We start from the raw sequence: 15,213 nt of genomic DNA on the forward strand, positions 1-15,213 counted from the left end.
CCCTTCGAGCCTGTACGCACCGCCATTCAATGTGATCATGGCTGATCATTCTCAATCAGTACCCCGTTCCTGCCTTCTCCCCATACCCCCTGACTCCGCTATCCTTAAGAGCTCTATCCAGCTCTCTCTTGAATGCATCCAGAGAATTGGCCTCCACTGCCTTCTGAGGCAGAGAATTCCACAGATTCACAACTCTCCGACTGAAAAAGTTTTTTCCTCATCTCCGTTCTAAATGGCCGACCCCTTATGCGCGGCTGGAACTAGGGGTGCCAACTATCTAGCTCCCGAATACGGTACGAGGTGACGTGACCTCACCCAGCCATCGGCCGCGTGCTCCCGCTCCACCAATGGCGGCCGCCCGGGCCGGGAGGCGGGTTTAGTTTAGTTTAGTTTAGAGATACAACGCGGAAACAGGCCCCTTCGGCCCACCGGGTCCGCGCCGACCAGCGATCCCCGCACACTAACACTATCCTACACACACTAGGGACAATGTTTTACATTTATACCAAGCCGATTAACTTGCAAAGCTTGTACGTCTTTGGAGCTATTGAGGGCGTGCAGCGTACGTTCACCAGGTTAATTCCCGGAATGGCGAGACTGTCGTATGTTGAAAGACTGGAGCAACTAGGCTTGTATACACTGGAATTTAGAAGGATGAGAGGGGATCTTATCGAAACGTATAAGATTATTAAGGGGTTGGACACGTTAGAGGCAGGAAACATGTTCCCAATGTTGGGGGAGTCCAGAACCAGGGGCCACACAGTTTAAGAATAAGGGGTCGGCCATTTAGAACAGAGATGAGGAAAAACTTTTTTCACTCAGAGAGTTGTGAATCTGTGGAATTCTCTGCCTCAGAAGGCAGTGGAGGCCAATTCTCTGAATGCATTCAAGAGAGAGCTAGATAGAGCTCTTAAGGATAGCGGAGTCAGGGGGTATGGGGAGAAGGCAGGAATGGGGTACTGATTGAGAATGATCAGCCATGATCACGTTGAATGGCGGTGCTGGCTCGAAGGGCCGAATGGCCTCCACCTGCACCTATTGTCTATTGGAGCGCGGAGGAAACCGAAGATCTCGGAGAAAACCCACGCAGATCATGGGGAGAACGTACAGCGTCTGGGCCTACAGTGGTCCGGGCCTACAGCGCCGTCTGGGCCTAATACGGGGCCCGTACAAACTCCGTACAGACAAGCACCGGTAGTCGGGATGGAACCCGGGTTCCCGGCGCTGCGTTCGCTGTAAGGCGGCAACTCTACCGCTGCGCCACCGTGACCGCCCCTGCGCTCTACTTGGGCGCTCTCCGTATCTCCATCGGTCGGCCTCCCCGCTCCGCCGGCCCCCAGGTCCCCCCCCTTGCTGCCCTTTTGAACCTCTAGGTTTTTTTGTGGCGTGCTGTGCTGGGTACAAGCCAGGCACCTCCTGGAAACTCCCGGGCAGCCGAACGAACAACACCGGTGTGTTTATCTGTTTTCCAAGGAGCTGTTTGCGTGGGCGTCTTGTTAAAAATCCCCCCGCCGAGCACAGGAAGCCCCTTCAGGCTGTCGAGGAGCGACGGGGGGGTGGGGGGGGAAAGCACAGGGCAGGGCTGAACGGAGATCTTTGTACATCAGCCCTGCGTGATAGAAAACAGGAATCTGGGATCCCACAGAAGGGTCAGAAATAGCCCGTGTCCCGTGCGAGGACAGTGGGTAATTTGTGCAAGGTAAATAGCAGGCCCAGGAAACAGCAGGACTATTTGAGGGTGTTGCCAGGCTGCGGAGAGCCTCCTATCAGTTCTAGCTAGGGTTGCCAACTGTCCCGTATTAGCCGGGACATCCCGTATTTTGGGCTAAATTGGTCTGTCACGTACGGGACCGCCCTTGCCCCGTATTAGGCCCGTACGGCGCTGTAAGCCCGGACACTGTAGGCCCGGACACTGTAGGCCCGGACACTGTAGGCCCGGACACTGTAAGCCCGGACACTGTAGGCCCGGACACTGTAGGCCCGGACACTGTAGGCCCGGACACTGCCTTCTCCCCATACCCCCTGACTCCGCTATCCTTAAGAGCTCTATCTAGCTCTCTCTTGAATGCATTCAGAGAATTGGCCTCCACTGCCTTCTGAGGCAGAGAATTCCACAGATTTACAACTCACTGACTGAAAAAGTTTTTCCTCATCTCAGTTCTAAATGGCCCATCCCTTATTCTTAAACTGTGGCCCCTGGTTCTGGACTCCCCCAACATCGGGAACATGTTTCCTGCCTCTAGCGTGTCCAACCCCTTAATAATCTTACATGTTTCAATAAGATCCCCTCTCATCCTTCTAAATTCCGGTGTATACAAGCCCAGTCGCTCCAGTCTTTCAACGTACGACAGTCCCGCCATTCCGGGAATTAACCTGGTGAACCTACGCTGCACTTAAAGCAAGCTGCCACTTAGTATTTGTCGTTTAACATATTGATTTATCACCTACCTTTGAACTCTTTGGGCTAAAGGAATCGAGGGGTATGGGGAGAAGGCAGGCACGGGGTACTGATTGTGGATGATCGGCCATGATCACATCGAATGGCGGTGCTGGCTCGAAGGGCCAAATGGCCTCCCCCCGCACCTATTTTCCACGTTTCTACAAAGCCAAGTAACCTAATTCTTTGTAATTAACGGACCGGAGCTGAAAATGTCGCTCACAAATCCGGGAACACAGACAACCTATTTTTACGCCTTCTCTCCCTCTCTCTCTCTCGTGCGTGGGTGCGATATTTGTCTGTTGGCGCTGGCTCACGCGCTGAGTGAATGATTTGTTGGAGTGCGGGACAAAGGCGTTATAAATTGGCAGCTGGTACGCGCGGAAGCATGGAAATCCAAGACAAATGGAAAGAATTTCGGGAAAAAATTGCCTCAGGGGTTCAAGGCGGGAGTTTGATTCACGTCAACAGACCAACGACGCCCGGCTGCCTCGCATTCTATTCCCCTCATGATTTTGTAAACCTCTGCAAGATCTCCCCTCATCCTCCTGCGCTCCAAGGAACAGAGACCCAGCCTGCCACCAACCTCTCCCTGTAGCTCACACCCTCTAGTCCTGGTCGGCACGGTGGCGCAGCGGTAGAGTTGCCGCCTTACAGCGAATGCAGCGCCGGAGACCCGGGTTCCATCCCGACTACGGGCGCTGTCAGTACGTTCTCCCCGTGACCTGCGTGGGGTTTTCTCCGAGACCTCCGGTTTCCTCCCGCACTCCAAAGACGTGCGGGTTTGTAGGTTAATCGGCTTGGTATAAATGTTAAAAAAAAGAATTGTCCAGGATAGTGTTAGTGCGCGGGGATCGCTGGTCGGCGCGGACCCGGTGGGCCGAAAGGGCCTGTTTCCGCGCTGTGCCTCGAATCCAAACATCCTCGTAAATCTTTTCCGAACCCTTTCCAAGTTTGACAACATCTTTCCAACAACACAGTGCCCAGAACTGAACACGATATTCTCAACGCGGCCTCACTAACGTCTTACGCAACTGCAAAGTGACCTCCCCCATCTTCTGAGAGAGAAAAAAAAAAGACTTGTGTTCCAACTGCTGGCAAAGAAACATATGGACAATAGACAATAGGTGCAGGAGGAGGCCATTCGGCCCTTCGAGCCAACACCGCCATTCACTGTGATCATGGCTGATCATTCTCAATCAGTACCCCGTTCCTGCCCTCTCCCCATACCCCCCTGACTCCGCTATCATTAAGAGCTCTATCTAGCTCTCTCTTGAAAGCATCCAGAGAATTGGCCTCCACTGCCTTCTGAGGCAGAGAATTCCACAGATTTACAACCCTCTGACTGAAAAAGTAATGACGTGTGCTTCATTAAAACACTGAGGCGGTGTTAAAGGGGAGATTCAGAATCAACGCTTTAATTGAAAAGCTTGTGATGTGCCAGAGAGTGAATCAACAATTTGAAAATCTAAGTGTCGCCTATTTAGAGAAACATAGAAAATAGGTGCAGGAGGGGGCCATTCGGCCCTTCGAGCCAGCACCGCCATTCATTGTGATCATGGCTGATCGTCCACAATCAGCAATCCGTGCCTGCCTTCTCCCCACACCCCTTGATTCCACTAGCCCCTAGAGCTCTATCTAACTCCCTTTTAAATCCATCCAGTGAATCGGCCTCCACTGCCTTCTGTGGCAGAGAATTAATTCCACAAATTCACAACTCTCTGGGTGAAAAAGTTCCTTCTCACCTCAGTTTTAAATGGCCTCCCCTTTATTCTTAGACTGTGTGTGTGGCCCCTGGTTCTGGACTCCCCCAACATTGGGAACATTTTTCCTGCATCTAGCTTGTCCAGTCCTTTTAGAATTTTATATACGTCTCTGTAAGATCCCCTCTCATCCTTCTAAAAACTCCAGTGAATACACGTTGGGAACATTTTTCCTGCATCCAGCTTGTCCAGTCTTTTTAGAATTTTATATACGTCTCTATAAGATCCCCTCTCATCCTTCTAAACTCCAGTGAATACACGTTGGGAACATTTTTCCTGCATCTAGCTTGTCCAGTCCTTTAAGAATTTTATGTACGTCTCTATAAGATCCCCTCTTCAGTGAATACACGTTGGGAACATTTTTCCTGCATCTAGCTTGTCCAGTTCCTTTTAGAATTTTATACACGTCTCTATAAGATCCCCCTCTCATCCTTCTAAACTCCAGTGCACACAATCCCAGTCTTTTCAATCTTTGTGGGGCGGTGGGACAAGTCAGGAGGGGGTGGGGGAGTGGGGGGGAATGCTATCAACAAGATTAAGTGTTTATGAAAACCTCTAGCTCCACACGGTACGTTTGCTCCGAGCTTTCCTGCTGTTTTCTTTGGCCTTGGCGCCCCTGAAAGTCACGTCACACACACACACTTATTTATTTGCCAAATTCTTGGGCAGTTTGCAGCGTCTGTCTGTCACATGCCTCTACCCGACCCAGGTTGGCCAGAACAGCCCTCGTCGAAAGATTAGCAGCGTTGTTCATTGTGTGAGGAAGGCAGGAAAACACCAGATGCCGGTTTAAACCGAAGACAGGCACCCGATAAAAAGCTGGGGGTAAACTCAGCGGGGACAGGAGGCGTCTCTGGAGAGACGGGCGGCAGGGAAACACGGAAAATAGGTGCAAGAGGAGGCCCTTCGAGCCTCAGAAGGCAGTGGAGGCCAATTCTCTGAATGCATTCAAGAGAGAGCTGGATAGAGCTCTTAAGGAAAGCGGAGTCAGGGGGTATGGGGAGAAGGCAGGGACGGGGTACTGATTGAGAATGATCAGCCATGATCACATTGAATGGCGGTGCGTACTGGCTCGAAGGGCCGAATGGCCTCCTCCTGCACCTATTGTCTATTGAGCCAGCACCGCCATTTTTGGTAGCTCTGGGCTCATACACGCTGGAGTTTTGAAACACAGCAACATAGAAAATAGGTGCAGGAGGAGGCCATTCGGCCCTTCCAGCCAGCACCGCCATTCATCGTGATCATGGCTGATCGTCCACAATCAGTAACCCATGCCTGCCTTCTCCCCACATCCCTTGATTCCGCCAGCCCCTCGGGCTCTATCTAACTCTCTTTTAAATCCATCCAGTGAATCGGCCTCCACTGCCCTCTGTGGCAGAGAATTAATTCCACAAATTCACAACTCTCTGGGTGAAAATGTTTCTTCTCACCTCAGTTTTAAATGGCCTCCCCCTTTATTCTTCGACTGTGTGTGTGGCCCCTGGTTCTGGACTCCCCCCAAACATTGGGAAAACCATGGCAGAGTACAATTGATGGGCCGAATGGCCCAATTCTACTCCTATTCCTTTTGACGGAGAGGAAATGTGTCACGTGGAGAGGCAAAGGGCAGAGATGGAAGGGAAGTTGTGGGGGCTGGAGACCGCGTGACACGGTGGGAGACAGGGCAGAGACAACGAGCGAGAGGGGAGACAGAGAGGAAGATTGAAGAGAGATTACGTGCGACTTAGGAACAGGGGACGTACAACGAGATCTGGGCGCCCTAGTGCATCAGTCACTGAAAGGAGGCATGCAGGTACAGCAGGCAGTGAAGAAAGCCAATGGAATGTTGGCCTCATAACAAGAGGAGTTGAGTATAGGAGCAAAGAGGTCCTTCTGCAGTTGTATAGGGCCCTAGTGAGACCGCACCTGGAGTACTGTGTGCAGTTTTGGTCTCCAAATTTGAGGAAGGATATTCTTGCTATTGAGGGCGTGCAGCGTAGGTTTACTAGGTTAATTCCCGGAATGGCGGGACTGTCGTATGTTGAAAGACTGGAGCGACTAGGCTTGTATACACTGGAATTTAGAAGGATGAGAGGGGATCTTATCGAAACGTATAAGATTATTAAGGGGTTGGACACGTTAGAGGCAGGAAACATGTTCCCAATGTTGGGGGAGTCCAGAACAAGGGGCCACAGTTTAAGAATAAGGGGTAGGCCATTTAGAACGGAGATGAGGAAAAACTTTTTCAGTCAGAGAGTTGTGAATCTGTGGAATTCTCTGCCTCAGAGGGCAGTGGAGGCCAATTCTCTGAATGCATTCAAGAGAGAGCTAGATAGAGCTCTTAAGGATAGCGGAGTCATGGGGTATGGGGAGAAGGCAGGAACGGGGTACTGATTGAGAATGATCAGCCATGATCACATTGAATGGCGGTGCTGGCAGAGAGAGAGAGAGAGAGAGAGAGAGAGAGAGAGAGAGAGAGAGAGAGAGAGAGAGAGAGAGAGAGAGAGAGAGAGAGGGAGAGAGGGAGAGAGGGAGAGAGGGAGAGAGGGAGGGAGGGAGGGAGGGAGGGAGGGAGGGAGGGAGGGAGGGAGGGAGGGAGGGAGGAGGGAGGGAGAGAGGGAGAGAGGGAGAGAGGGAGAGAGGAGAGAGGGAGAGAGAGAGAGAGAGAGAGAGAGAGAGAGAGAGAGAGAAGAGAGAGAGAGAGAGAGAGATGAGAGAGAGAGAGAGAGAGAGAGAGAGAGAGAGAGAGAGAGAGCGAGAGAGAGAGAGATGAGAGGTTGGTGGGAGGGCATGAGAGAGTGGGAGTAAGCCTCAGTTAATAAACATCAGAACCTCTATGTTTTCTTTTGAACCACTTTGTCAAACAGCCGTAATATATCCGAGCGATTGGGAATATTACTGAAAGCACAGCTCCTGTTCCCGGCCGTTGGGGAAGTCCACCTCTGCTCCACCTTCCCATCCCCAAACACTTGCCCTTCAACGCCACACTGTGACTGATTATCCTTGGCCAGTTTTCCTTTCTTGCTGTATCAGCCCCAATTTCTGCCTCTGGCGTTCAATCATAACAAGCCCCGGCATGTGGCCGGCTCCCAAACGCCCTTCGAGAGTCCACAAACACCAACCACATCAACCCGTGGGGTGCCTCCATGACCCTCTCAGTTACTTCATCAAGAAAACGCCGACCGTCTAGAAGGGGAACTGCAGATGCTGGTCTCGATCGAAGACAGACGCAAACGCTGGAGTAACTCAGCGGGTCGGGCAGCATCTCGGGAGAGAAGGAATGGGCGACGTTTCGGGTCGAGACCCCTTCCACACAGACAGTATTAGGCCCGGACAGTGTAGGCCCAGGCAGTGTAGGCCCGGACAGTGTAGGCCCGGACAGTGTAGGTCCGGACAGTGTAGGCCCAGGCAGTGTAGGCCCGGACAGTGTAGGCCCAGGCAGTGTAGGCCCCGGACAGTGTAGGCCCGGACAGTGTAGGTCCGGACAGTGTAGGCCCAGGCAGTGTAGGCCCGGACAGTGTAGGCCCGGACAGTGTAGGTCCGGACAGTGTAGGGCCCGGGCAGTGTAGGCCCGGGCAGTGTAGGCCCGGACAGTGTAGGCACGGACAGTGTAGGCCCGGACAGTGTAGGCCCGGACAGTGTAGGCCCGGACAGTGTAGGCCCCGGACAGTGTAGGCCCGGGCAGTGTAGGCCCAGACAGTGTAGGCCCGGACACTGTAGGCCCGGACACTGTAGGCCCGGACAGTGTAGGCCCGGACAGTGTAGGCCCGGACAGTGTAGGCCCGGACAGTGTAGGCCCGGACAGTGTAGGCCTGGACAGTGTAGTCCCAGACAGTGTAGGCCCGGACAGTGTAGGCCCAGACACTGTAGGCCTGGACAGTGTAGGCGCGGACAGTGTAGGCCCGGGCAGTGTAGGCCCCGGACAGTGTAGGCCCGGACAATGTAGGCCCCAGACATTGTCGGTCCGGACTTCCCCTCCCAACGGTAATGCAAATGCTTTCACCATGTGGAGTGCAAGGGTTCAAAAAAGGCATCTCACCGCCCCCAATTCTCAAGAGAAGAGTTAGACAGAGCTCTTGGGGCTAAGGAATCAAGGGATATGGGGAGAAAGCAGGAACGGGGTACTGATTTTAGATGATCAGCCAGGATCATATTACATAGAAACATAGAAACATAGAAATTAGGTGCAGGAGTAGGCCATTCGGCCCTTCGAGCCTGTACGCAACCGCCATTCAATATGATCATGGCTGATCATCCAACTCAGTATCCCGTACCTGCCTTCTCTCCATACCCCCTGATCCCTTTAGCCACAAGGGCCACATCTAACTCCCTCTTAAATATAGCCAATGAACTGGCCTCAACTACCTTCTGTGGCAGAGAATTCCACAGAGAACATTGAATGGCGGTGCGTACAGGCTCGAAGGGCCGAATGGCCTCCTCCTGCACCTATTTTCCATGTTTCGATGTTTCCCAAGGGGGCAAATTGGGGGTGGATAATATATGCCAGTGAGAAGCATTAACAACATCTGGTAAACTGATAAATAAATGTCGGCACGGTGGCGCAGCGTTAGAGTTGCCTGCCTCACAGCGCCAGACACCCGGGTTCGATCCCGACCACGGGCGCCGTCTGTGCGGAGTTTGCACGTTCTCCCCGTGACCTGCGTGGGTTTTCTCCGAGATCTTCGGTTTCCTCCCACACTCCAAAGACGTGCAGGTTTGTAGGTTAATTGGCTCGGTTGTAAATGTAAAAATTGTCCCTAGTGGGTGTAGGATCGTGTTAGTGTGCGGGGATCGCTGGGCGGCACGGACCCGGTGGGCCGAAGGGCCTGTTTCCGCGCTGTATCTCTAAACTAAACTAAACTAATGCACAGGTGATCGCTGGTTGACATGGACTCAGTGAGCCAAAGGCCCATTTTCTATGCTTTAGTTTTTGGTTTCGCTTAGATTTTTAGATTTAGATTTAGAGAATACAGTGCGGAAACAGGCCCTTCGGCCCCCACCGGGTCCGCGCCGCCCAGCGATCCCCGCACACTAACACTATCCCACACCCACTAGGGACAATTTTTACATTTACCCAGTCAATTAACCTACAAAACCTGCACGTCTTTGGAGTGTGGGAGGAAACCGAAGATCTCGGAGAAAACCCACGCAGGTCACGTACAAACTCCGTACAGACGGCGCCCCGCGGTCGGGATGGAACCCGAGTCTCCGGCGCTGCATTCGCTGTAAGGCGGCAACTCTACCGCTGCCGCCACCGTGCCGCGCCTAGTCTAGTTTAGAGATACGGCAGGGAAACAGGCCCTTCGGCCCACCGGGCCCCGCCCCTATCCCGCACCAATTAACCGACAGACCCGCACGTCTTTGGAGCGTGGGAGGAAACCGGAACGCCCGGGGGCCGGGGGGAGAGAGTGCAAACTCCGTGCAGACAAACACCCCTAGTCGGGATCGAACCAGGGTCTCCGGCGCTGGGAGGCATCGACTCTGTTGATCGACTGAAACTTGGCAGAGGAAGAGCCTGCCAGGCCCTGGGGCAGGAGAACAGAACAATAAGCCAAGCTCAAGAATATATAATTGTACTGCTTACCCCGATGAAGACAATGAGAACGAAATTTTATATTTGGTCTCAAGAAAGGCCCAAGGCATCAGGGCAACTTTCCCAGAACCAAAGTACTCTGGTCGAGAGCCAAATCATTCATCGTAACAGACTAATGGGCATTTTTAGCGTAACCAAACGTCAAGCTTTCTCCTTTGTCCTCTGCTGGTTCTCACCGGGGTAATGGATGGCCCAGGAATGTGCTGGCAGTGTCCATGTGCACAGTCTTGTTCCGAGGTTAACATATGTCGAGGGTTTGTCAGCACTCGCTGGCAGCTTTCATGGGTTAATTCAGTCTCAGTCAAAGTCTAGCTTAGCTTAGCTTAGTGTAGTTCAGAGATACAGAGCGGAAACCGGCCCTCCAGGCCCACCCAGTCCCGCGCCGACCAGCGATCCCCGCGCACTAACACCGTCCTGCACACACCGTAGGGCGGTCACGGTGGCGCGGCGGTAGAGTTGCCGCCTTACAGCGGCGAATGCAGCGCCGGAGACTCGGGTTCGATCCCGACTACGGGCGCCGTCTGTACGGAGTTTGTACGTTCTCCCCGTGACCTGCGTGGGTTTCCTCCGAGATCTTCGGTTTCCTCCCGCGCTCCAAGGACGTGCGGGTACGTAGGTTAATTGGCTGGGCAAATGTGAAAATTGTCCGTAGTGGGTGTAGGATGGTGTTAGTGCGCGGGGATCGCTGGGCGGCGCGGACCTGGTGGGCCGAAGGGCCTGTTTTCTGCGCTGTATAGGGACGATTTTTTTTTACACTTCTACCAAGCCAATTAGCCTACAAAACCGCACGTCTTTGGGAGGAAACCGGAGAAAACCCAACGCGCAGGTCACGGGGAGAACGTACAAACTCCGTACAAGGCGGCACCCTCGGTCGGATCGAACCCGGGCCTCCGGCGCTGCATTCGCTGTAAGGCCGCAACTCTACCGCTACCCGTGACCGCCCGCCAAACGCTCAGCGCTCCTGAGTCTAAAGGAACAATCGAACACGGTAACAAAACAAAAAACAACACACTGGATAAACTCAACGGGTCAGGCGGCATCTGTGGAGGGAAAATATTGACAGACGACGTTTCAGGTCAGGACCCTTCTTCAGACATCGAGGACTTAAGATGGTAAATTCTTGACCAACCCAATTTTTCATTCCACTTAAAGCGCAGATGGTAGAGTTGGCGCCTTACAGCGAATGCAGCGCCGGAGACTCAGGGTTCAATCCCGACCACGGGCGCCGTCTGTACGGAGTTTGCACGTTCTCCCCGTGACCTGCGTGGGTTTTCTCCGAGATCTCCGGTTTCCTCCCACACTCCAAGGATGTGCAGGTTTGTAGGTTAATTGGCTTTGTAAATGTAAAAATTGTCTCTAGTGTGTGTAGGATAGTGTTAATGTGTGGGGATCGCTGGGCGGCACGGACCCGGTGGGCCGAAGGGCCTGTTTCCACACTGTATCTCTAAATCTAAATCTAAAAATCAGACCAGTCCAACACAAGAACGGGGCCTTCGACCCATAATATCTGTGCCAAGACCATCTTTTAGTTCAGTTTAGTTTAGAGATACAATGTGGAAATAGGCCCTTCAGCCCAATAAGTCCACGCTGACTAGTATGGTGTCAGGGGTCACGGGGAGAAGGCAGGAGAATGGGGTTAGGAGGGAGAGATAGATCAATTTAAGAATAAGGGGTCGGCCATTTAGAACGGAGATGAAGAAAAGCTTTTTCAGTCAGAGAGTTGTGAATCTGTGGAATTCTCTGCCTCAGAAGGCAGTGGAGGCCAATTCTCTGAATGCATTCAAGAGAGAGCTAGATAGAGCTCTTAAGGATAGTGGAGTCAGGGGGTATGGGGAGAAGGCAGGAACGGGGTACTGATTGAGAATGATCAGCCATGATCACATTGAATGGTGGTGCTGGCTCGAAGGGCCGAATGGCCTCCTCCTGCACCTATTGTCTATTGTCTATTGTCAGCCATGATTGAATGGCTGAGTAGACTAGATGAGCCGAATGGCCTAATTCTAACTATTCCTTATGGCCCATACACTTTCTATCCGACACACAAGGGAACAATTTACAGAGGCCAATTAACCTACAAACCTGCACGCCTTTGGAGTGTGGGAGGAAACCGAAGATCTCGGAGAAAACCCACGCAGGTCACGGGGAGAACGTACAAACTCCGTACAGACGGCGCCCGTGGTCGGGATCAAACCCGGGTCTCTGGTGCTGTGAGGCAGCAACGCCATCGTAGAAAACAGGTGCAGGAGGAGGCCATTCGGCCCTTCGAGCCAGCACCACCATTCAATGTGATCATTCTCAATCAGTACCCCGTTCCTGCCTTCTCCCCATACCCCCTGACTCCGCTATCCTTAAGAGCTCTATCTAGCTCTCTCTTGAATGCATTCAGAGAATTGGCCTCCACTGCCTTCTAAGGCAGAGAATTCCACAGATTCACAACTCTCTGACTGAAAAAGTTTTTCCTCATCTCAGTTCTAAATGGCCGACCCCTTTATTCTTAAACTGTGTGGCCCCTTGTTCTGGACTCCCCCAACATTGGGAACATGTTTCCTGCCTCTAACGTGTCCAACCCCTTAATAATCTTATACGTTTCGATAAGATCCCCTCTCATACTTCTAAATTCCAGTGTATACAAGCTTAGTCGCTCCAGTCTTTTAACATATGACAGTCCCGCCATTCCGGGAATTACCTAGTAAACCTACGCTGCACGCCCTCAATAGCAAGAATATCCTTCCTCAAATTTGGAGACCAAAACTGCACACAGTACTCCAGGTGCGGTCTCACTAGGGCCCTGTACAACTGCAGCAGCAACGCCATCGTAGAAAACAGGTGCAGGAGGAGGCCATTCGGCCCTTCGAGCCAGCACCGCCATTCACTGTGATCATGGCTGATCGTCCACAATCAATAACCCGTGCCTGCCTTCTCCCCACATCTCTTGATTCCGCTAGCCCCTTAGAGCTCTATCTAACTCTCTCTTGAATCCATCCAGTGAATCGGCCTCCACTGCCCTCTGTGGCAGAGAATCCCACAGATTCACAACTCTCTGGGCGAAAAAGTTTTTTCTCACCTCAGTTTTAAATGGCCTCCCTTTTATTCTTAGACTGTGTGTGGCCCCTGGTTCTGGACTCCCCAAACATTGGGAACACATTTTCCTGCATCTAGCTTGTCCAGTCCTTCTATATATTACATTACGATACTATTTATTCACACAATGCTGGAGTAACTCAGGCAGGGTCAGGCAGCATCTCAGGAGAGAAGGAATGGGTGACGTTTCAGGTCTAGACCCTTCTTCAGACAGAGAGACCCGAAACGTCACCCATTCCTTCTCTCCTGAGAGCTGCCTGGCCCGCTGAGTTACTTCGATTTGTACCAGCATCTGCAGTTATTTTCTTACAATACAATACTGGATCATTCAAAACGCAGCGGTAGAGTTGCTGCTTTACAACGAATGCAGCGCCGGGAGACTCAGGTTCGATCCTGACTACGGGTGCTGCACTGTAAGGAGTTTGTACGTTCTCCCCGTGACCTGCGTGGGTTTTCTCCGAGATCTTCGGTTTCCCTCCCACACTCCAAAGACGTACAGGTATGTAGGTTAATTGGCTGGGTAAATGTAAAAATTGTCCCTAGTGGGTGTAGGATAGTGTTAATGTGCGGGGATCGCTGGGCGGCACGGACTTGGAGGGCCGAAAAGGCCTGTTTCCGGCTGTATATATATGATATGATAAAACAAATTGTGTACAGTTTTGGTCTCCTAATCTGAGGAAAGACATTCTTGCATAGAGGGAGTACAGAGAAGGTTCACCAGATTGATCCTGGGATGGCAGGACTTTCATATGAAGAAAGACTGATAGACTCGGCTTGTACTCACTGGAATTTAGAAGACTGAGGGGTGAATCTTATAGAAACATATAAAATTCTTAAGGGGGTTGGAGAGGCTAGATGCGGGAAGATTGTTCCCGATGTTGGGGAAGTCCAGAACAAGGGGTCACAGCTTAAGGATAAGGGGAAGTCTTTTAGGGACCGAGATGAGAAAACATTTCTTCACACAGAGAGTGGCGAGTCTGTGGAATTCTCTACCACAGAAGGTAGTTGAGGCCAGTTCATTGGCTATATTTAAGAGGGAGTTAGATGTGGCCCTTGTGGCTAAAGGGATCAGGGGGTATGGAGAGAAGGCAGGTACGGGATACTGAGGCTGGATGATCAGCCATGATCATATTGAATGGCGGTGCGTACAGGCTCGAAGGGCCGAATGGCCTACTCCTGCACCTATTTTCTATGTTTCTATGCTGCCTGACCTGCTGAGTTACTCCAGCATTTTGTGAATAAATAGTATCGTAATGCGACATGCTGGGGTAACTGGAGTAACAGTCCTTTTATAATATCGCTGTTGCCTCTTCGTTGCTCCTGTACTAGGTCTTCTGATTCCTGGAAGCCCACCGCGTGAAATGCCAGGCAGGTTTATCCACAGAATTACCCTTCATTAATTCCTGAAATGGCAATTAATCGCGCAAGTCTGGAAACCCCGCTGACAAAGCCCTGGGTGGCATCAATGTGGGCTCAGAAAGCAATCACCCTTTTGCTCACCCCCACCCCCCCCCCCCAAAAAATTATATTTAAACAGAATTATTTGCTCAGGGCTTCAGATTAACTTGTTTATTTAAAAAATAAGGATGTTCAAACGCTCCTTTTGTGCGGTTTCAAAGGAAGAAAATTAGCGCTAGGAATGGGTGCCTTGGCATGTCCATCAGAATCTTTAACGTCAAGGTTTTTTTCTTCAACCGTTGTGTGGCCACCTGCTGTGGAGCGAATTACAGTCGCTTAACTACACTGCCAACGGGCCTGTGTCGGACGGCACTAACGGTACAGTCTGAAGAAGGGCCTCGACCTGAAACGTCACCCATTCCTTCTCTCCCGAGATGCTGCCTGACCCGCTGAGTTACATAGAAACATAGAAACATAGAAAATAGGTGCAGGAGTAGGCCATTCGGCCCCTTCGAGCCTGTACGCACCGCCATTCAATATGATCATGGCTGATCATCCAACTCAGTATCCCGTACCTGCCTTCTCTCCATACCCCCTGATCCCTTTAGCCACAAGGGCCACATCTAACTCCCTCTTAAATATAGCCAATGAACTGGCCTCAACTACCTTCTGTGGCAGAGAATTCACAGACTCACCACTCTCTGTGGGAAAAAAACGTTCTCATCTCGGTCCTAAAAGACTTCCCCCTGATCCTTAAGCTGTGACCCCTGGTTCTGGACTTCCCCAACATCGGGAACAATCTTCCTGCATCTAGCCTGTCCAACCCCTTAAGAATTTTGTACGTTTCTGTAAGATCCCCCCTCAATCTTCTAAATTCCAGCGAGCACAAGCCGAGGTCTATCCAGTCTTTCTTTGTATGAAAGTCCTGCCATCCCAGGAATCAATCTGGTCCATCCCAGGAT

The 15,213-nt window shown here is 51.8% G+C and overlaps 1 protein-coding gene across 1 annotated transcript in view; it reads right to left on the minus strand.

The window, feature by feature from the left end:
* Positions 1–4,755: 4,755 nt before the first annotated feature.
* Positions 4,756–15,213, minus strand: part of LOC144609632 (cystatin-C-like) — a 369,350-nt gene continuing 358,892 nt past the window's right edge. Inside the window, exon 4 of the mRNA XM_078428131.1 lies at positions 4,756–4,770. Coding sequence (XP_078284257.1) covers positions 4,756–4,770 — 15 coding nt within the window. The remainder of the gene's footprint in view (positions 4,771–15,213) is intronic.

Source organism: Rhinoraja longicauda, chromosome 34, assembly GCF_053455715.1.
Source record: "Rhinoraja longicauda isolate Sanriku21f chromosome 34, sRhiLon1.1, whole genome shotgun sequence".
Taxonomy (NCBI): Eukaryota; Metazoa; Chordata; class Chondrichthyes; order Rajiformes; family Arhynchobatidae; genus Rhinoraja; species Rhinoraja longicauda.